Below are 22,373 nucleotides of genomic sequence, written 5' to 3'. Positions count from 1 at the left end.
AAGCTGATTTTCATGTGTGGCTTGTACCTTATTTTCGTTATTTTGTAAATATTGTTATTTTATAGTCATGGTCAAACTTGTCTTATACAATGGATTTTCACTTTATCAGTCTAAAATTATCTCAACGTGGTTGTGTCACATGTTTGCTTAAAAGCTCATGTCTTATCGGAATAAAGTCCATGCTCTGCCTGTAATCCAGCCCACAATTACTTCCAGGATTCTTGACCTGGAGCAGCATAGATGCCTCTGTATTAGGACTGGAGATGGCCCTAAGCCTCTGACTTTCTGGGTTTAATTCTTTCAGTGGAAAACTCTTCTTATTCCATCAAGACCTATTCTATCCAGACCCATCTTTCAACTCTCATCTCTCTGAGGAATGTCTTTCTGTTAGCGTGAAAGCATGACTATGGTTTTTTGCCTTCGGATAAGCACCGTACCTGTACCCTACTTCTGTGACCACGCTATCCCAGAAGAGACCCACATCCATGCCCTCTACCTGCGTTTTATCTGTACAGAAACGTTAAAAAATAATTTTTTTAAAAAGAATAAATTTAATCAGAGAAGTGAGAAAATGCAGAAAGAAAACAGTCAAGTAAGACAAAATGATACTTCAGCCTTTAAACAAAGCCAAGGACCTTTAGCTCTTCCTCAAGGACGATAGATAACATTCTGAGCCATGTCCTTTGATCTGTTTGGCAGATACTGAAATCCCCACCAGATGGAAGAAGTTAAGTACATGCTGCCCACAAGCACGCAGACCCCAGACCAGTTGGAACCAGAAGGTTGATGATGCTGACTCTCCATGACATCACCACCAACCAATCAGAAGAATGTCCACGAGCTGGTCGCCCTGCTCTTTGAACACTATGACTCCTCACTACCCGCTCCAGGGTGGCTCCCTTTGGCTTGCGAAGCAGTAAAAGCTGCACTTTCCCACTTCACCCAAAACGGGGGCCACGTTTCTATTTGGCAGTGGTGACCAGGGGCCAGGTTTCAGCCACATTCCGAATGCTGAGCACAAAGGGCCTGAAATCCTGTCTAATGTGTCCCTGGTACATTTCTTATCGGTCCATTATGCAACAACAGCACGGAAATGCTTGTTCAGTTCAGTTATTCACCTGAGGCTCCACCCTTTGACTCGCTCCTAGTCTACAGATAAGAAGGTAATTACACTTAGTTGTTGAAGTTTGTCACAGATTCCCTGGATATTTCTATCAGCAAAGGGGCCACAGTCACTCAGTTGTCCTGGAAACCTCAACCCCTCTTCAAGAGGGAGCTTAATGAACAAAGAAGGGATGCCCTTTGCTTGGGGAACACGTTTATTTTGAAATAATGCAAAACAAAAATGCTTCAAAAAAACTTGTACTGAAAAGGTCTGATGTCAGAAAAATTGCTGTAATACTGAACAGCAGAATGAATGACAGTGAGAGAAGACCTACAAGATGGACATATCCTTGGAAGTAACTCCCTAGGAAGATCCATTATCAGAGGGTAAGAGGAGTGTGAACTGGTTATCACCTTGCAAGAGGACAAGGCAGCAACACATGTCAAACCTTTGAAAAACATTCACCTGCGTCTTCCGGGGTGGCTATGACTCTGTACTCCCAATGCAGGGGCCTGGGTTCGATCCCTGGTAGGGGAACCGGATCCCACAAGCCACAACTATGACTCTGCAAGCTGCAGCTAAGACTCAGCCCATCCAAATAAATAAATAAATAATTTTAAAAGATTAAAAAAAGAATTCACCTCTATTAGCCCAGTAATTCCATTTTTTCGGGAACGCTGTCTAAAGAAACAAAACTATAGAAAGTCTTGTATAAATGCCTTCATTGCACCATTCATTATCAATAGGGACAACAGGACTGTCCCATGGCAGACAAATTGGTTAAATTAAGGCACAGGAAGGCGGAGGATTCTACTGAGAAGGAAACAACAACCCACTCCAGTATTCTTGCCTGGGAAATCCCATGGACTGAGGAGGCTGGTGGACTACTCTCCATGGGGTCGAAAAAGTCAGGCATGATTTAGGGACTGAAGCAAATAGCCACAGGCACATGTGCATAAAGGAATGAAAAGTAAGCAGCCGTGAAAAATGTTCTAACAATGATTCAGTATGACTTTCCAATTCTGCTTAAAACATAATACCAAAATATTCGCACTTTAACAGTCTGCTAACAGGTCATTATCTCCAGAACTTGGTGCAAAGTAGGAAATAGTAAGCGCTCAAGGCATGAAAAGTAATTATTAGGAAATGTATATGCAAGGGAGGAAAGTTCAACATATTTTTGGCTTAATGAATTTAGTTATCTTTGACTAACGGCACGCTCCCAAATTTTCTAGGACCTTGTCATCACCTAAGTTACAGGGATCACATAATAAACGGATTTGATTCCCTGATGGCTCAGGTAATAAAGAATCTGCCTGCAATGCAGGAGCCCTGGGTTCAATCCCCGGGTCGGGAAGATCCCCTGGAGAAGGGAATAGCTGCCCACTGCCGTATTCTTGCCTGGAGAATCCCACGGACAGAGGAGCCTGGAGGGCTACTATCCATGGAGTCGCAAACAATCAGACACTGCTGAGCGACTAACACTTTCACCGGCCCTCAGACGGCCTCCCCAAGAGATGGTCTGGGGCTGGGGGCACCGGCCCGTGGGAGGCAGGGCCCTGCTGGGGCTAGAACCCGGGCAGGTGGCGCGGGGCGGGGCCAGGACCGTCACCCGAGCGCACAAAGATGGCGGCAGGCCCGCCCCTGCGAGCCCCGCCCCTGCGAGCCCCGCGGCCGGCGGTCGGAGCCGAGCGTCGCCGAACGTTCCCGAGCGTCCCCCGAAGCCCAGAGGAGCCCGGGAGCCGCGCGGGCGGGAGCGGCCCCGCCCCGGAGCCTGGGAGCGGCGGCGCGGGCGCGGGGGAGGGGAGGCCGGATGTGAGTGGAGCGGCCATTTCCTGTTTCTCTGCAGTTTTGCCCAGCTTTGGGTGGTGGCTGCCGCTGCGCTCCGGCGTTCCGTCGGCGGAGGGTGAGGCGGCGTGGACAGCGGCCCCGGCACCCCGCGCCCTGCCGCCCGCAGCCGCGCGCCCGCCCGCCCGCCTCTCCCCGAGCTCGCCGCCTTTCTCCGCAGCGCCCGGCCGCCGCCGCCGCCGCGGCCCAGCGAGCGGCCCAGATGCAGGCCATCAAGTGTGTGGTGGTGGGAGACGGGTGAGTGCGCGCGCCGGGCCCGGGGCTCGAGGGCCGGGGGCTGGGGCCGGGCGGCGGCGGGCGGGCGCCGCGGGTTCGCCGGGGGCCCGGCCGGGCCTCTCCCGGGCGCGGGGCGCGGGGCGCCACCCTCTTCGGGACCCGGCGGCGCGGGCCTGGTTCCGGCTCGCTCGCGCTCTCTTTTCGGTGGGGGAGGGAGGGAATCGGCGATCGGCGGCGGGAGGGAAAGTGAACTCCACCCTCCCGCTTTCTCCCGGGCCGCTGACCGCCCGGCAGAACTCGCCCCGCGCCGCCACCCACCCTCATTTGCCTGAAGATTGGGTGGGTTCAGGGAGTTACCTTTCTTTAAAAAAAGAAAAGAAAAAACAGAATCCTCTTTTGGTTTTCCCATTAACCTCTCGAGCTGCATTGAGACCTTCCGTAGGTCCCGGCGGCCTCTGGTCGGTCGTATTGGAGGAGTCTGTGCACGCACGGGCTGGTGTGGGGACCCTCAACTGATTTACCAGGGGGTGCCTTCCGCTGATACTTAGACACTTTTCTGACTATTTAAAAAGTGACTGTTGCTATTAAGGTGGAGAAACTTTTAGGATTTCTAGCTGGGAGGAACTGGGTGTGATTAAGACTGTTCCTTTCTCTGAACGTGATGGGATCATTAAAAAAAAAAAAAAATTGGTCTCTGCTTCATGCATTAGGTATGGGATGTCGTAGAACAGGCTCCCTGAGCCGGGCTGCCCTGTGACTCAAGGCATTTCTTTTCATTACTGTCTGTGGTGGATCCAGGCTCTCGAGGGAGACAAGACTTGTCTTATGCAGTGTTTTTTTCTCCCCCTTGGAACAAGAATCTCAGTGTGATCCCAGAAAAACTGTGCGTCTCAGCATTGCTCGAGTAGAGGAGCGTTAACAAGGAGGCTCCAAGAGTTACTACCAGTTGCAACAAAGTCAGAATGCAACTGGCACCTAATTTGGAGTCTTGTAAAGTTGGAGAGTCGTGGAATCCCTGTTCCCCAAACTTGTCATTAGGGTCGATGGTGCTTTTATGCCTCTGGATGAATTCACGAGATCTCGGTTTCTTGAGAGCGTTGTAAATTAGACATTTGAACTTGTTTCTGTATCTAATTCAGATCCCTGAACACAATCAGACAACTGATTTTTTTTTTAAAGATGCCCTCTGTATGGTTTGTCAGGCTCACAAATGTGAAAGATTATTAACACTTCATGCTTCTGTCAAGATAATCAGAAATTGTAAGTTTCTACGTAGAAATATGTATGGTGCTTGTTCTTTTTTTAACCCATTGAAAGAAAGCTTTAATTTTGCGGGGGTGGGGGTGGGGAGGATGTTCAGTTAATTGGTTTAAGGGTGAAATCACTAAATGCATTTAAGTGAAGTTTGGATCCTTCTGCTCCTGAAGTGTAACATATGTCATTGTCTCAGGAACATTGTAAATGAACTGGATTTCCTTTAAAAGTTAAAAAATGCACGATCAGTAATTCATGCCGGTTTTTTAAAAAGTCAAATCGCTGATAGTCCATTATCTAACCCTAGAATATAATCTTTGAAAGATTTAAAAATACAAGAAATACAAACACAGGATATAGTCAGTTTACTGAATCACAGGTACAGATTGTGGGTCTCTGCTGTTTGCATCGGCCTGTTTAGCTGGTCAGATACTTGTTGAATGCCTCCTGTGGGGTCACATCCCCACCTCACCACTTGGGGGGAAGCCCCGAGCAGATCACACATCCCCCAAGAGGGGTGCCTCAGGGGGAAATGTGAGGATTCAACAGGGTACTGGATAGTAAGTCAGTGCCTCACAGGTGCCTGGCCCCTCCCCAGTGCTCAGTGAGTGCCAGATGTCAGTATTTCTTGATTATTATTGCTGTTTTTATTACTCAGGTACTGCTATGCTCTGGGAAGAGTGTGTTAGGCATAAAACACAGTGGCCTTGAGTTTTCTGTCAGTTTTTAAAAATTGCTTATTTTTGTTTGTGCTGGGTCTTCTGCTGCACTGAGGGCTATTCTCTAGTTTTGGGGGGAGCGCTCTCCAGTCGGGGTGCTCGGGCTTCAGTAGCGGCTCCTCGACTCCAGAGCGCAGGCTCAGTGGTTGTGGCGCCTGGGCTTAGCCTCTGCGCAGCATGCGGGATCTTCCCGGACCAGGGATCAAACCCTGTCCTCTGTGTCGGCAGGCGGATTCTTTACCACTGAGCTGCCAGGGAAACCCCCTCTACCAGTTTTTCAATACTGTGTTTGAACATCGATGTTGACATTAGAAGTGAAATGTACCTTCATGAAAAAAACAAACAAACAAACCTTGAGCTGTGTTATCAATACTTTAAATTATTGGTGAACACAGAGCAAATAATTGCTTCAGTGAACAATCTAGATAATACTTTTTCCACCAAAATTTTTTTTTCTGCCTTTGTCTGAATAAAATATATTCCTTGTAGGAATATTTTGTTTAAAATGTTAAAAGCTGTAAAGTGCAGATTTAAATTTTGTGAGGGAAGAAGTTGCTTAATGTTGTGGAATTTCAGGCAATTGGGGCAGTTTAAACAGGGAAGGCCAACTTGTTGAGGTTCCACAAATTGCAAGCTTCCTTATTTTAAAAATATTCTTGGGAATTATGGTTAAAGGCTGTGTCCTAACTGTATTATAATTATCATCAATTAGCCTATATTCTTCTAATGGATTATTTTCTGTACAGCAATTCAGCTGGTATTGAGTATAAAATGTGAGATAAGTTTTGATACTTTTTAATTCTGTTAATTGTTCCATGAAGCCTGAGTCTGTCCTTCTGAACACAGGTTTTGTGACTAATTTAGGGGCACCTCTGTCCCTCAATTTTCACTCAGCTTTAGTTGGGTGAGAGAGCATCTCATATTCAAATATTTATGAATTTTTAATTGTGGGTTTTTTTGACTGTTTGATTTCGGGTTGGGGGTGAGTGACTTGACCCCTCCCCCCCATTTTATTCCAGATGGCGCTAGAGGTCTATCCAGCCCAGTGTCTAATTTAGACATTGCTGTCCAGGAATTTTTTTAGTTGAGCTTGAGAAATGCCTTCCATGATGTCATCTTGATAGGCATGTACACTCCTGGCTCCTGCCCACTTCATTGAACAAGCAGCTGTGGCATGATCCAAGAGTTTGTTTCAGCTCTTCGTGAATTGCCTTTGTGTATTTTTATCCCAAATTTACGTTTAGTATTTGATCTTGGTTGGTATAATTATATTGTATTATAATCTTTCTTTTTAATTTCAGGTGATAATGCCAGCTAAATGTTTGGGGTTAGGTTCAGTGGAAGAGTGTCAGGAGTCCGTTTTGAGAAACCTTAAAGCCACTGTTTCTATTGCCTTAGTCAGCTGTGTTAGTCAGCTGTGTCTGTGTACTTCCTCACCTCTGCATCGCCAGGAAGCGCTAACGAATAATTGTAGTCTCCTACAAAGGGGGTGCTTTACCAGGAATCCTGCTCCCAGGGCAGGTAGCACATATCACCAGATGGGACTGTTTCCTCCAACTTCTTAATATGAAAAAGGTCAAAGATGGAAAAGTTGAAAGAATAATGTGTTGAACACTCACATACCTACCGCTTAGATTCTGTAACCGACAGTTTGCTCTATTCACTGTATCTCATGGGAAGTTGTTCCCATTTGGGGGCAATAGTTTAAGAGGATTTGATAACAGAAGTTGATTTGGGAAGAATGGGGGTAATCCGCAGATATGAATTCCTGATTTTGAACTCTGCATCCTTAGCCGACACATGTAATCAGCTACCCCAGGGTTAGGCTGGATGGTTCTAGGACATTCTCTAGTAATGGCCGCTTCAGGTTCAAGCTCTGTGAGAGGTGACATCTTCAGCCTTGAGTGTTCTAGTAACTTCAGTGTTCAGCATCTGAACGTTTTGGAGTCTCCGTGGTGATAACGACTGGCTTTCTGTTAGTTGGTTGGGATGTCTCCTGTTGGTGGCAGGACGTCAGGGGCATTGCAGCTAGGGTTTTGTGTTTTGGTAGCACTAAATTGCTAAATTCATACAATTTCTGAGCTTACTCTTTGGGTAATTATACATTTAGGATTAGTGTTAAGAGTCCCCAAACCCCATTTCTCAGCATAAATAGAGGACTTTCATTCAAGGTCTTTCATTAATGCAATAAGTATTCAGTTCAGTTCAGTTCAGTCGCTCAGTCGTGTCCGACTCTTTTCGACCCCGTGAATCACAGCACGCCAGGCCTCCCTGTCCATCACCATCTCCCGGAGTTCACTCAGACTCAAGTCCATCGAGTCCGTGATGCCATCCAGCCATCTCATTCTCTGTCGTCCCCTTCTCTTCCTGCCCCCAATCACTCCCAGCATCAGAGTCTTTTCCATTGAGTCAACTCTTCGCATGAGGTGGCCAAAGTACTGGAGCTTCAGCTTTAGCATCATTTCATGATCCATCCTGTTCTGTTAATTTGTTCTTAAGATCCTAGGTATTCTTAGAGGTCGGGGGATTAGAAGGTGGTGAGAAGGAACAAACTTCCTGTTATAAGTAAGTGCTAGGGATGAAATGTAGCAAATGATAATTAACACTGCTGTACCTTAATAGATGAAAGTTCTTGAGAGAATAAATCCTAAGAGTTTCCATCAAAAGGAAAAAATTTTCTATTTCTTTTATGCTGGGTCATTAAGAGATGATGGATGTTCACTAAACCTACTGTGGTAGTCATTTCCTGATGTATAGAAATTAAACACCTTAAACTTACATAGTGCTGTGTGTCAGTTATGCCTCAATAAAACTGGGGGAAAAGATCTAGGTACTTTCAGGCAGCAATACAGGTTCCTTATTTAGGTTTGCAGTAGTCATTGGAGAAATCTGGTTTTTCTGTCCTACGGAGAGACCAGTGGGTGTTTTTTTTTTTTTTAAATGCGATGCAGAATCTTCTTGTTTTTGAGTTTCTTGTTTTTTTTTTTTTTTGTTTTGCTTTGTTTGTTTTGTTTTGTTTTGTTTTGTTTTGTTTTGTTTGGCTGTTCCAGGCAGCATGTGAGGATCTTAGTTCCTGGATCAGGGATGGAACTTGTGCCACCCGGCAGTGGAAGCCAAGTCCTAACCACTGGGCCACCAGGGATAGTCCATCCCTATTTTAATGGGAGGAAATTGCCAGTGTTTCCAGATTTGTTGATTTCACATGCTTAAATGTGCTCAGTTCCCGTTAGATTAAAATGTTGTGGTGACTTGCTGTCGCTTAGAACCTGGAGATAAGTATGTTCTATCTACTTTGTCAACTTTTTAGCCAGTAGAAGAGCTAGTAGCAGTTGTGATTATTTATCACAAATGAGTAAACTACTTAAATTTGAGAAGAGCGCTCATGTGAACCTTCTCCTGGCAGTCTCGTGCTCCCGTTCTGGAGTCACAGCATTTTCTAAAGATTACAGAGAAAAAAAAAAGGGGGGAGGGGACTAAAAAGTGAGTGAACTGAGTGGTTATATGTATAAAATTGGAAGTTCCTAAGTAAATAGTAGCTTCCAGAAATCCCGCAACAGTGTCCAGTCAAAGGCTAACCAGGTGCTGCTCCCATTCTTCCTGCGGAAGAAGCGGGACTCTGTCTAGAGCCGCCGTTGACTGTGGCCTGTAGCTTGTAGCATTTATTTGTGGAGTGTGTTTAACAGGATTGAATAAACACTAATGGGAGGTAAATAACCCTTTTCTTTCTCTTTTTGTCTGTTTTTAAAATTAAGTAAACATTTAAATCAAAAGTTGGACATGTACTTATTTAAAAGTCAGAACTTTATACTTTACTAATTTTCTTAGAGAATGCATGTTTATATCTAGAGGATGATTGGTAATAAAATCTCCAATTACTATCAGGTGATACTAGTACCTTGGGGTCCTTTACTGTTGAGCCTTTCGAAAGATGAAGCTTCAGCTGAAGATCAAGTTTCAGGAAAAGGAATTTTGGCGTATTTGAAACAATTGGTGTTTGTAGTGATGGCTTTGTTCCTCATACATAACAGAGCCTTAGGAGGGATCTAGAAGTGAAACTGTGATGCTTTTAATGCAGCATTTAAAACCTTCGGAGTTGCTTCCCTTTGACATTAAGAGGTGGTGACTATTAACATTTTTACACAACAGCACTTGCAGTTTTGAAAAGATACTCTTCACAGCCTTAAAGTGCGCTCTCTTCCTCAGCTACCACTGCAGCCCCTGGCCGAGCTGTGTTTATCCTGCCTCCCGTCCTGGTAGCTCTCTGAACAGCCCGCTCCTCTGCACCCTAAAACCCCCGCCGTGGTCCAGGCCACAGCATCGGTTCCTGGAACACAGCGGCAGCTGCTTCCTTGTTTTCTGCCCCCAGTCTCAGCTTCTTGAGTCCTCTTCCCATACTGCCCAGAGAGGCTTCTTCTGAAAATGCAAATCTAGTGATTTCTTGGCAACTAAAAATCTGTCACTTCCCAAGTAGGATCAAGTTCCAGGTCTCGAGAAGAAATGACAGCCTCCTCAGATTTCCCTCTGCTCCTTCCCCCTTCGTTCTTCATCCTTCGGCTTTACTGGACTTCCTGCAGTCCGGGCCTCCCCACATGCTGTTGCTTTTACCTAGAATGTTCCTCCCTTCGTGCCCCACTCATCAGCCTCAGTGATTGTTGCAGCCTCCTCTGCCCCCAAGACAAGGTTGGATCCCTGCGCTGTACATTTCCAGAACATCTTTAACAACACTTATCACATCTAAAATGTTATGTAAGGAACACGTGTTTCATTTTTTAGCTTACTAAAACTGCCTAAGTCCCATGAGATCCTGTTCATGACACTATCTTTAGCACCTAGTATACTTCCTGGCATACCATGCGGTTGGTTTGTGTAGCTGAAATGGAATCAGTGCTCACAGTAGTTTTGGGCTGAGGTCGGTAGTTTTGCATCCATCTTACAGCTGAGGAAAGTGAAGTCGTGAAGTCGCTCAGTAGCGTCCGACTCTTTGCGACCCCATGGACTGTAGCCTACCGCTCTACTCCGTCCATGGGATTTTCCAGGCAAGGGTACTGGAGTCGGCTGCCATTTCCTTCTCCAGAGGATCTTCCCGACCCAGGGATCGAACCCAGGTTTCCCACATTGTAGGCAGATGCTTTACCATCTGAGCCACCAGCTGAGGAAACCAAGGCATAAGGAAGCTGAAACTTAAAAAATTCAGCCAGTAAGTGGTAGAGTTGCCTGTGGGTCACACATCCGGGCAGTGACTTTGAATCTCAGACTCCTACTCATTGGAGTTCTTTTTTATTTTTTTAACACTCTAAGCTTTTAACAAAATGTATGGCCAGTGAGTCATTTCTGTTTAGAAAGCCTTTAGGAGTTGGACAGAAGCCCCTGGTGATGTCATGTTTGACTGTGAGGTCTTTGGGGTGGGGGAGTTCCAGCTTTTGTTTAGCCTGAGTAATGTTATGAGTAAAGCAAGTATTGGCAGGACCGCCTGGGCCTGTAATCTGCCCTTGTTGAGAGGTTTTTGCCTTAAGCTAAGAGTGTAAGGAAAAGAAGAAAGCACTTAACTTCCTTATGGTTGTCCTAATTGATACTAGTCGAGATTGAACAGCAAAGTCTTAGGACTCCTGCACGCCAGTGTATCTCGTGGCCTTGGTGAGCCACAGAGGAGCGCAGGGAGCCGGGCCTGTGAGAGCACTTGTTTGGTGAGTGAGGCCTGGGACTCTGAGAAGCCCCCAAAGCCACCGTGGGAGTGTTGTACAGTTTGGAGACTGTGTGTCGGCCAGGTATCTGCAGTGGCTCAGTGGTTAAGAAGCCCCCTGCAGTGCAGGAGCTGATGGGTTTGATCCCTGGGTCTGGAGGAGGGCATGGCCACCCACTCCAGTATCCTTGCCTGGAGAATCCCATGGATCGAGGAGCCTGATGGGCTACAGTCCATGGGGGCACAAGAGTCGGACACGACTGAGCAACTTAGCAGGCACACACCTGCTGGCTAGTGGTGCGGCGATCAACTTAGCGTCCAGGTGATGTTGCTGTTCAGTTGCTACCACGTGTGCTACTCTTTTGCGACCCCCCCGCCCCTGCCCCGTGGACTGTAGCCCGCCAGGCTCCTCTGTCCGTGGGATTTCCCAGGCAAGGTTACTGGAGTGGGGTGCCATTGCCTCCTTCAGAAGGTCTTCCCGACCAGGGGATTCCCCTTTCAAGTGGTCGGGAGGCCTTCCTCACAGCCCTGGGGCCCCGTGCGGGCTTGCAGTTGTGTGTGGGAGGCCCCCCTGTGTTCCTGCGCTTTTCTCTGCTAGATCTCTTCACAGCTGTTTGGGAGATTGACTCCACCGTCCCTGAGCCGTTCATGAATCTGTCTGGAACATAGTGTGTTAACTGCTTGCTCCAAAAGCTTATGGTGCGATTTGAGGGTGGGGGTGGGGAGGAGGCACAGGAATGCGGATGAATTAGCAGGCGGTGCTGTGGTGTGTGGTGTGGGTGACGAAGCGCTCTCCTTAGAGACCTGGCCTCTCTGATGGCCAGAGGGAAGGCTTGAGGTGGTGGGTTTGAGCCGCCCCTCGGAGGCAGCAGACAGTGGACGTTTGAGAGGACAGCTGTGTCTGCAAGTTAGTATTCAGCGGATAACTTGAGGGTAGATTTGCAGATTCTTGATGAAAGCCTTCTAGAGGTGTTCGCAGAAGAGACCTGTTTATTTTTTATTTTTTCATTTTTTAAATTTTTGTATTGCTTTATTTGGCTGCAGCAGGTCTTCGTTTCAGCACACAGCGTCTTCAGCTGTGGGATGTGGCAGCTGCAGCATCTGGGATCTAGTTCTCTGACCCGGGATTGAACCCGGGCCCTCTGCAGTGGCAGCGCGGAGTCTTAGCCACTGGACCACCAGGGAATTCCTAAGACTTCCCGTTTAAAAATACCGTTCCTCTTGAACCTTGTGCTTTCCAACAACTGTTTTCCCAACCACCAGTGCAAATACCTGGAACTGAAACCAATGCGAAGCCTCCAGACTCGGCCTTTCTGAGTAGTTCCAGTTTGTTTGCTTTAAATTTCAGGATAAAAATAGTATGAAAGGTCTTAGAAACTGTTTTCTTTAATGCTTTAATATTTGATGTATACTTCCTGATTTTTCTGTAAGTTATTTTCACTGAATAATGAAAGCTGAGATTGCACTTATGTTGACTAAGGAACTTACATCATTTTTTTCCCCCCCCGTCTCTATAGAGCTGTGGGTAAGACTTGCCTCCTGATCAGTTACACTACCAATGCATTTCCTGGAGAATATATCCCCACTGTGTAAGTATCCTGAGTTAACCTGGGATTAACTTGTCCGTGATAATGTGTGTGTGTTTTTTTTTAATTATTCCATTGACCTTTCCTCTGCTCTGCCTTTCTAAATCCTTAAGTGAAGTGGTTAATTTTCCCCTCAGTCACTGAGGTCTAATTATAAGATATTTGGACTTGAAAAAAAATAACTTTCTCTTTTTTTATATAGTTTCTGCATGATGACAAAGCACACAGCTTTTCTAATTGATTTTCAGATATTTAGGAAATGAAAGTTAAACCACCTTTGAAGTTCAGAGACTGGATAGTGTAAGAGTTTCGGATAAGTGGCTTTCTGTGTAAAGGGTCAAGGAACTGGAACAAAAGGTCCACTATGGCTTAATTGGCCTTTTCTGGCAAGCAGTCCAACGGTTACATGTCATTGTTGACTTTTGGGCTTTGGAATTGAAACCAGGGTGTGTGGGGCTGTGTGGGTGTGGCTGTGTGTGGTGGGTGTGGCTGTGTGTGGTGGGTGTAGGCTGCGGGGGCGGATGGGAGGACCAGCTGCTGGGTCCCTTTTTGGCGGCAGACTCGAGTGGGGACTGAAAAGGGCCTCTCTGCTGATGGTCACCAGGGAGCTTCCGAGGCTGCGCCTGGGCTGGGGCCAGGACCCTCACTGCCCGCTGGGGCGGAGGTGCTCTCTTCCCGCGGCGCTTACCTCCGTAGCACCGCACTCGGCCTAAGCATCCTGTGTGTGTGTGTGTGTGTGTGTGTGTGCGCGCGCGCGTGTGCGTGTGCGTGCATGCAAGTGGCATCACACAGTCCAGAATTTGTGGTGGGGACTTCCCTCGTCTCCACGTGTAGGTGGAGCTGCTGATGACTCGGAGGTCCTGTGGTGGGCCCGACTCTGGCCACTTGCAAACAGTGCTGTGCAAACATGACTGCACACGTCTTTGTGCACACGTGATGGATTGTTGGAGGAACTGTGGCAAATCAGAAGGAATGGGATGTTTTAAGTTTCAGTAGATGCCACATGGTTGCTATTCCAGATGCTGTCACTTTGAGCAGCGGTGACGGAAACAGCCCTTTCCTACCTACTGTGGTGAACATGGGCTGAAAACAGTGACCGAGTTATTTGCATTTCTGGTCACCGGTGAGGTTGAAACCTTGTGTTTCCTGTCCATGCGTAATCTTCTGTGAGTTGCCTGTCCAAATCTCTTGCTTGTTTTCCCACTGGAAATTCTCTGTACTGATGGAACTTCTGTGTATGAAAAATACTCATCCCTGTCTCTCACTTGTCTTAGAACTCAGTATTCTCTGCGTTTTTATATAAATATGCCATTCTCCTTCTTCCCTGAGTTTAATGTCTTATTAAAAAATATTCCCTCGTTTCCCCTCCCCCCCAAGGTTTTTATCTCTCTAGTTTTATCTTTCATTCACTTGGAATTTATTTTTTGGTATGTATGGTAAGAGGCAAGCACCTGATTCTTTTTTGCAGATTCTTTTACCATTTTTGTACCGCTTACTGAATAATGGTTCCTCTTCTCACTGAAGTAGAAGTACAGCATATGAGACCTTTTCTGAATGAAAGGTGGTTTGGTCATGAACTTGTATAAATCACATTGGAACCTACTCAGACCATGACTTTGCTGTCACAGTGTAGTAAGATCCTAAGCTTTAGTCTTAAGTATGTGAAAATCAATTCTGGGACTTGACTTTAAAGGCTAACATATTGCATTCTGCTTGGCATGTGCCCCAGTTTACCTCGCAATGCCAGGTGTCAGTGAACTCATGGCACTCAGCATAATTTTTTAATGTCCTCCTTATTTCTCCCCGTCAGCCTATAGGCTTTCTCGGCCTCCTCCTATTATAGGTCATTCATTTGTGTGTAGCAGCCTTAAATTAATTTAAACCCATGTGTGTACCCAACAGCTTCTCGGATCTGACCCTGCACACAGGTCATAGGGTGGATTACCAAGGCTCAGCTGGGGACCAGCCTCCACCCAGGTCAGGGGTGCAGGAGGTGTTCTGGAAACAGGGCCAGTGCAGCCCTGCTGGGTGCCCCTGACTGAGGGCGACTCACGTGTGCACAGAACACCCAGCCTGTGGGGTTTGGATACTTCAATTTCTTCCTGGGGAGAGACCTCAGCATTTTTTTCATCATGGGCAGGCAGGTTTCTGATGCCAACAGAGAGAGACCTGTCCTGGTTGACTTCAGTAGCTGGTGCCCTCACACCCCAGCTCCCATTTCCCTCCCCTGCGTACCTGCTGGCGGGGCCGGGCATCCTGGCCCATCCGGCGCTGATGTGCCCCAGGGGTGCCTGGCTCCTGGCTGGAGGTTAACTGTTTTCCCTCTGTTCCGCAGCTTTGACAACTACTCTGCCAATGTCATGGTGGATGGAAAACCCGTGAATCTGGGCTTGTGGGACACAGCCGGACAAGAAGATTATGACCGATTACGCCCCCTGTCCTACCCGCAGACAGTAAGGAGCCTGACTGATTGTAGAGTGTCCTTTAAACATCCTGACGGTTTCATTAATTCATACCACTTCTCGATTTGCCTATATTGCCATCTTTTGGGTATGCCGAGTAGTAACAAATAACATTGAATTGCTTCAGTAGTATCTGCCTAGATGCAAATCGGGGCTTTGCCTGCTTGTTTGTGCGCTTTGAGTGTCCTTAGTATTGACTCTGGTGGTGTGCAGTGTACGTTCTTCCGTGTCGTTTTGGCACAGCCATGCAAAATAGGTGCTGTTTTGTTTTGGCAAAACTGTTTTAAGAACAGTTAGCTTCCCGATTAGTTTGCTTTGTGACAGTTTTGTACCACAGAAGCAAATTAAGCAGTGAAGATGAAGGCTTCTTTAGATCAAGTTAGTAAGTAACCCTATCGATTTAATACTGTTTTTCTATAAAATGTATTTTTGCAGCTTTAGAACCTAGATCTTCTTAAGTGGAAGTTGCAGTTTTATAACATGTCCACTGTGTCCAGCCTGACAGCTGTTAGCTTGGGCTTGCCTGCACATCAGCTAACTAGCTGGTCTCTATTACCGGCTGCTCACAGTTAGGCCAGTAAGCTGGTGGACATGTGGTCTGAAGCCAGTTTTCTCTAAATAAGCAGTTGTCTTGTGCTATTTCCTGCTTGTTACATGTCTCGCCTTTGTGTTAAAAGTGCTTTTTAAGACAACTTTGTGGCTGCCTGGCTGGGGCAGTTTGCACAGAGGCAGTGGAGCAAATTCCTGGGTTTCAGACCCTGCCCTCCGCTCCCCCCCGCCTCCCGCCCCCCCCGCCTCTGTTGGGGTGGGTGTCTCCACCTTGACCCCCGGCCTGCTCCCTCGCAGGCTTGGGTGAGGTGCAGGTGGAGCCCTTGGGACGGTCCTGGGCGTGTGTCTCTGCCGGTGGGTCCCTCTCTGTGCTTGCGCAGCTGGGCTGGTGGAGCCGGAGGCCCCCTTGGTTCCCAGGTGCGTCCGGATGAGGGAAGCTGCAACACAGTCTTCCGAGGGCTCAGGGTCAGGGAGACGTCCCTCAGAGGGCCGGCCTCCGCCTCAAGACTGATGTAAGTATCCCTTTGTTCTGAGGACTGAGTGTGAGTGAAAAGAATGAATTCATTCTAGTCTACCCAAAGCTTGTTTTTTTGTGTTTGAAATATGGCTGTTTCCAAGCAGAAGTCATTGTCTTTTCCACTTGCTTTTCTGCTAGAGGAATCGTCAAGGACAGTTTCTTCGACCTATAGATTTTTGCTGATTGTCCTTTATTTGAGTTCTGCGAACAGTGGTCAGCAAAGATCAAAACCATAAACTGGGCGGCTTGAACTGGCTGCCTTTTCAGATAATGTGTGGGTGAAAGTGAACTGTGATTATCTGTTAAAAATGAGCCAATAATCACCAAAAAAGTTTGAATTCTTCAGTACATTTAGCGAAGTACTCTATACCAAGTGGCTCCTTGCTGAGTCCAGATTTCAGTGCGATTTGCATTGAGTGGTAGAGTAGGCTGCTTGGCTGGTTTAGTTGCTAAGTCGTGTCTGACTCTTGCGACCACACAAACTACATAGCCTGCCAGACTCCTCCGTCCATAGAGTGGTTGCCATTTCCTTCTCCAGGGGTAGAGTAGGATCCTCAATCAACTGGATCCATCTGGAAGGTGGCAGGTCACTTCTGAGAAAGGAGAACTGCCTCCTGTGACTCAGGAGGTCCAGGGACGGGTGTGGCCTCTTTCTTGGAGGCAGCCACTCACAGTGAGTCCAAGGTGATCTGGCAAGATTCGTACTGTGTGTGCTGAGCACACTAGGTCAGTGACCAATGGGATCAAGCTTCAGCGAGTGGGGCCTGAAATCCAAGTGGGTGTTGTCCTCCTGGGGCCTGGACTTGGACCTCCCACGTCCGCCTCAGGAGGGCGGTGGACCACTTCCTAAGGATGCCTGCACCGCAGTGTGTGACCCGCCTGCTTAGGCGCCCGGGGGCGAGCCCCCAGGTCGTTTTTACAGCTCGTTTTACAGCTCGGCCTGCCTGACTCCTCGGAGGATGAGCAGGTTGTGTTGGTTACTGGGGGAGCCGCTGAAAAGTCTCCTTCCTTTGGGCTGGGTGTCCTGCCAGGGGGAGCTGGCCCTGGAAGTGGCAGCCTGGCACTGGATTTCGTCTTGGCAAAGAGAAACCTCTGAACTTGGTATAAACGACACCTGGTCTCTGGTTTGGCTGTTCGTCTTGTAGGCCTGTCTCTGGCTCATCCTCGACTCTGCTCTGACCCACTCGGAAGGGCCAGCGGGACGCTTGAGCCTTAGTTGTCTGAAGCGCTGGGCTTTCTTCCAGCCGAGTTTGGGCTGCAGGCAGAAAAAGGAAGGAGGAAGGAGCAGGCGGATGGCATCCTGTTAACTAATGTAGGATGGAAGGCATCTCTCCTCCATCAGAAAGATGTTCTGAAGAGTGGGAGAGGGTAGGGCAGATGTGGCAGAGGGTGTTTTGACACTGAGTGTTGGGGGCCGACCTCGTGAGTCCCCGCGTCATTGCGAAGCTTTGGCGTCACGTCCAGGCTTTGCGAAGACCAGGCTTCCGAAAGAGCCCATAGAGTAAATCAGGATAGTGAGAGAAACTGACGTTCACTCTAGATGGTAAATCAGAGAAGCCTAGGGGAGATGAAATTACAATAGTTGTCTAAGCTACCTTTCTTTTGATTCAAGAATTCCGGGTTCTTTGCTGGAGAGCAAGTCTTTCCGTTTTTACGGGAACAAGAGGAGTGAGTTGAAAGCTGGTGACAAACACTGGCAGCACGGTCACTTCCGGGCGGGCCCGCCACGTGCTTGGGACAGAAGAGCTGTTCTTTGAGCAGAGCAGGTCCCTGGGTTTGAGCTGCACCGTGCGAGGTTGTGTCCCTCAGACCCAGCCACCTTCTGGGATAGTGTCCCGGCCGGGAGGCCTGCTGTGCAGATGGGTGCCTCTCCTGCTGGCTTCAGCTGGGCTCGTGTCTGAGAACCTGGCCTGGGAGCTTGGAGGGTGTGCGGTCGCCCACGGGCGCCCTTGTTGAGGGAAGGATGCCCCTTTCACACTGAGCAGAAGCCAGGGCTTGGTGGGCACCTCTCTGTGTGTCCCCCACCCAGGATTTCCTGCCCTGGGTCTCCCCCGTCTCTGACCTTCCTGAGCACCTCCTTGTGCCCCGTGGGCCAGGGCGATGGAGTGATTCAGCGGCGCCTGGCGTCACGGGTGCGCTGGATCAACGTGTGCTTTAGGTCCCTTGGGAGGGTCGAGACAGGATTCGATGAAGAATAGGTGGTGGGTTATATTGGCTTTCTTCTCGCTTTTTACTAAACTCAAACAAAGTTCTCGTGCATTACTAGGTTGGAGAAACGTATGGTAAGGAAATACCTTCCAGGGGCAAAGACAAGCCGATTGCCGTATGTAAACCTTTGGATCGACTTCAGCCTCAAGCTTTGCCTGTTCTCTCGGTCACTTAGTTTTCCCAGGATTTCCTGTTGAGCCTCACATTCCTTGAGTGCTCTGTTTGATCTACTCAAGGTGGGGGGTTTGCGGGACAGCCTGCCTTCTGGCTGCAGTCCAGCAGTCCGGGAACTGCCTCCTGCCCCTCCCGAGGGCCAGGCGGGGTGTCGTGCAGGGCACCCCTGCGGCTCACCCAGCCTCAGTGCTTGGCAGGAGCACGACTCACCCACGGCGGGCGCTCCTTCCTTCCTCCCACTTTGGTGTCCGGTGCGGGGCCTGTGGGGCGCGGCTGCGTGCTGGGGAGCTCACCTGTCCTTGCTTGGGGGTGTCGTGATCAGCCCGGGTGTTGGTGATTCTCGGACACGCTGGTGCATGCGCTGGCCTTTCAGTGTCATTGATGAGAAGCTGCTGTGGGATGCTCTTCCTGCCCTTCAGGTGCAAGAGGTCAACTGGATGAGAAGGAGGCGTTAGCATGGGGACTGTGTCCATTCACCACGTAGCATAGCTTTCCAGGGAAATGTCTCATAAACCCGCCGTTGTTAGAAACTCTTAGGCATTTAGGTAGATACTTAAATTTCACTTTTTGGGGAGCCATGCGACATGCGGGGTCTTCGTTCCCTGACCAGGGATCAGACCTGCGCCCCCCACAGTGGGGGTGTGGAGTGCTGAGCACTGGAGCGCCAGGATCGTCCAAGATTTGGCCCTTCCACGATTCACTCCAGGTTCTCCAGAGGCCGTGCTTGGCCTCAGGAGCTCTGACCGCCAGCGAGACGCCGCCTCCGCCCCAGACTGTCCTCCTCCCCGAGGGGCGCCTGGCTTTGGTGCCAGGGCGGATGGCAGTTTGTAAGAAGCAGTTTAACTGGAATCCTGTGACCTTGTGAACATTCTGGTAGGGAGCTTAGTGAAAAGCGTGCCATTTGTAGCTAATGTTTTTAATAGAAATATTGGTGTAGGACCCTGACACTCGACCTTGTCCCTGTGTAGTAACTGAGTGCCTTGTTAATTCCCTTGGGAGTGGGGAGGGTGGGACAGAGCCTCCTGGAGTCTGGATCGGATGTCGCTGTGTAGCGTAACTGAGGAACTGAGCGTATTCCGTCCCCACTCCCCTTCTCCCTGTGACAGCCGCTTCACGTGCAGGTTCTGGTCTGGGGGGCTGGCCACACTAGAGGGTGTCGGGGGCAGGCTCCCGGCCGCTGTGTGCCGCCTGTGCCCTGGGCTCGTGGTCCGCCCCCAGCTGCACTGAGCAACAAAGCGCCTTGCTCGCTGTGGACTCTTCCCAACAGCTGCTTGTGTTTTCTTTTTATAGGATGTATTCTTAATTTGCTTTTCTCTTGTGAGTCCTGCATCATTTGAAAACGTTCGTGCAAAGGTAAGTGGGGTTTTTTAGGAAAATATTCAGTTACATAATGTCAGTCTTGGGAAGAAATATTAAAAAGTATAGAAACTTTCAGTTACTTAATTCTACTGCTTTGGCAGATTTTGATATAGGTAATAGGCTTTTTAGGTGTATGCCTTGAGCACGCTGTGTGCTGAAGATTCAGGGTCTGATTCAGAAGTGCTGTGCTCCTTGTGAGAATAATGAAGCACTTTGGAGTTGGTGTAATAAAAATGTCCATACTCCATACTCTGGCATGTTTCATGAGCTGAGTGAAGCTGGGGGGTGTGAGGCCCTTCAGGTGGGGCCAGGGGCGTCTCTGGTGGGGGTCTCAGCAGCAGAGCCGAGGCCTGGGTTGGGATAGCTGTGTGCTCATCGTTTGAATGCGGGGGGGATTTTGCGATGACTTAGGAACTCCGGCCGTCTTACTGGAAACCAGGTGGCTGGGGGCGGGGTCCTCCCTGCTCTCACTGAGTAGAGCTGTCCGGGGGGCGGTCGTGGGTCCCGAGGCCCAGGCTGCTCGTCAGGCCAGAGCCAGGCGGCGATTCTGGAGCGCTGAGCCGGGTGGAGGGGATGATGGAGCGGGTGGTGGGCACAGGTGGGCCCTGTGCGGTGTAGCTCAGACGAGGGGCTTCCTGAAGGAGAGTGGTGACTCGCTCCTGTCTCGGCACCTAGTGGTACCCTGAAGTGCGACACCACTGTCCCAACACACCCATCATCCTGGTGGGGACGAAACTTGACCTGAGGGACGATAAAGATACGATCGAGAAGCTGAAGGAGAAGAAGCTGACGCCCATCACCTACCCGCAGGGCTTGGCCATGGCCAAGGAGATCGGTATGAGGCCCCATTGTCACGCATGCTTCCCCCGTTTTTATTTTCGTGGTGGAGGCTGGAGTCCCACCTGGGCAGTGGCCCCAGGGTCTGGCCTGCCTTCGGGGATCGACGCCCTCCGTGCACAGGGTGGGGAGGGGAAGCCACCGCGCCCCGATCCCAGGGTGAGGCTGTGTTTCCCACAGGTGCCGTCAAATACCTGGAGTGCTCGGCGCTCACGCAGCGGGGCCTCAAGACAGTGTTTGATGAGGCGATCCGGGCGGTTCTCTGCCCGCCCCCCGTCAAGAAGCGGAAGAGGAAGTGCCTGCTCTTGTGAACGTCCGCCCCCCCCACCGTCCGCCCCCGGGACCCTTTGTTTGCTTTGCTCAAACGGTGGAGCCTTCGCACTCAATGCCAAGTTTTTGTTACAGATTAGTTTTTCCATAAAACCGTTTTGAACCAATCAGTAATTTCTAGGTTTTGTTTGTTTAAAGTGTAAGAGTTCAAACTTTCACATTCTATTAAAGTTCAGCCCTAAAATGACAAGCTTCCTTAAAGCCTTATTTTTCAAAGCCCCTATTCTTGCTCAGAGTTGCCAAAATACCTTGTGAACTAAGTTGCATTGTTGGGCTAAGAACACTGAGCGCCAAGCCGTGGGAAGACCTTTGTCTGGAAGAGACTGTAGCTTTGGAGGCGGGAGGTGCAGACCCTCGCTGACGAGTTTCAGGCGAGAAGAGCGCGCACAGCCTCCTTCCTGAAACGCTGCACGTAGCGCGTCCCGGCAGCTGCCCGCGTTCACTCCCTAACACTGTACTGTACGTCAGAGCGCACGAGCCAGCAGCTCACTCTTCGGATCAGTCTTTTTGATTTTGTAGTGAGATTTTTTAAAACGAGTTAGTGTTTTAGCTTTTGTGAGATTCTGAACAGAACTCTCATCCCGAGCTCCCTGTGATGGAGTGTTCTGCTCTGTCCGTGGGTGCCCTGGGGTGGAGTGTGTGGAACACTTGTGAGCAAAGAATGGAGACAGTATTTTGACAAAATGTGGAGATTAATTTACACTACATTGTACACGTAATCATTAAAACTATTAAAAGCATCACGGGTAAAAGTTTTAAAAGGTTAATTTCTGTCAAATGAGGTAGATGAAGAAAGGTCGGTATTATCAGTGAGTGTTTTCTTAAGCTTTTCATTTTCCTTAAACCTGCCCACCCCTTCTGAAATTGGGGATTTAATCCATCTTTGACCTGGTCATCCTCATAGTTGCTAACTTAGTAAGTGCTTTTCTTATAGAACCCATTCTTAATGAGCAATATGCCTCCTTGTATTATAAAATCTTTCTGAATATGCATTAGAAAATTTTTTTGTAGGTTAGTAAAAGTGCACTCCTGTTTTCATGTTGCTTTATTCAAAGCTAACAAGTGCTTTCCTTAGTTTTCTAGTAACTAGGTATAAAAACCATGTGTTGCAGCGTTATGGTTTTCAAGATAGTTCAGATATTCCTCAACTGTGAGCCTCAGCGTCCCTGGCCAGATGACCGACACTGCCCCGTGAGTAACGACACTGACCCCTCTCGCCTCACCGCGTGCACACGCTTCCTCTCCTTGCCCTAACGATGTTCCTTGGGGTCTGTGAGGTTCCGCCAACCCCGTGCGCGTGCTAACGAAGTTCTGTACAACTTTCTCACTGGCAAGAATACGAGCTTGGACCTTTCAACCACTAGAACAAAATTTTTTAAATTGACAGTTGCAGAATTGTGGAGTGTTTTTACATTGACCTTTTGCTAACGCGATTAGCAGTATGTTTGCATGTATGACTTAATAAACCCTTGAATCATATGACCGGTAATACTGGAGTTTTTGAGCATGGGGAACCACCCTCCGGTGTC

At 48.7% G+C, this 22,373-nt stretch overlaps 1 protein-coding gene across 3 annotated transcripts; it reads left to right on the top strand.

Moving 5' to 3' along the window:
- Nucleotides 1-3,084: 3,084 nt before the first annotated feature.
- RAC1 (Rac family small GTPase 1) lies at nt 3,085-22,299 on the top strand. Of its 3 annotated transcripts, XM_068969578.1 has the most exons (7): nt 3,085-3,190; nt 12,340-12,411; nt 14,744-14,861; nt 18,203-18,259; nt 19,609-19,671; nt 20,353-20,512; nt 20,695-22,299. In XM_068969578.1, exons 1-7 carry the CDS (start codon nt 3,156-3,158, stop codon nt 20,823-20,825), a joined length of 636 nt encoding a protein of 211 aa, XP_068825679.1. In that variant the 5' UTR covers nt 3,085-3,155; the 3' UTR covers nt 20,826-22,299. The 3 variants fall into 3 exon arrangements, with proteins under 3 accessions (XP_068825679.1, XP_068825681.1, XP_068825682.1); XM_068969580.1 differs by lacking the exon at nt 18,203-18,259; XM_068969581.1 differs by lacking the exon at nt 18,203-18,259 and having other exon boundaries at nt 20,353-20,519.
- Nucleotides 22,300-22,373: the final 74 nt, after the last annotated feature.

Source organism: Capricornis sumatraensis, chromosome 3 (assembly GCF_032405125.1).
Source record: "Capricornis sumatraensis isolate serow.1 chromosome 3, serow.2, whole genome shotgun sequence".
Lineage (NCBI taxonomy): Eukaryota > Metazoa > Chordata > Mammalia > Artiodactyla > Bovidae > Capricornis > Capricornis sumatraensis.
The sequence above is the reverse complement of the archived record's forward strand: the minus strand, read 5'-3'. Positions and strand labels throughout refer to the sequence as shown.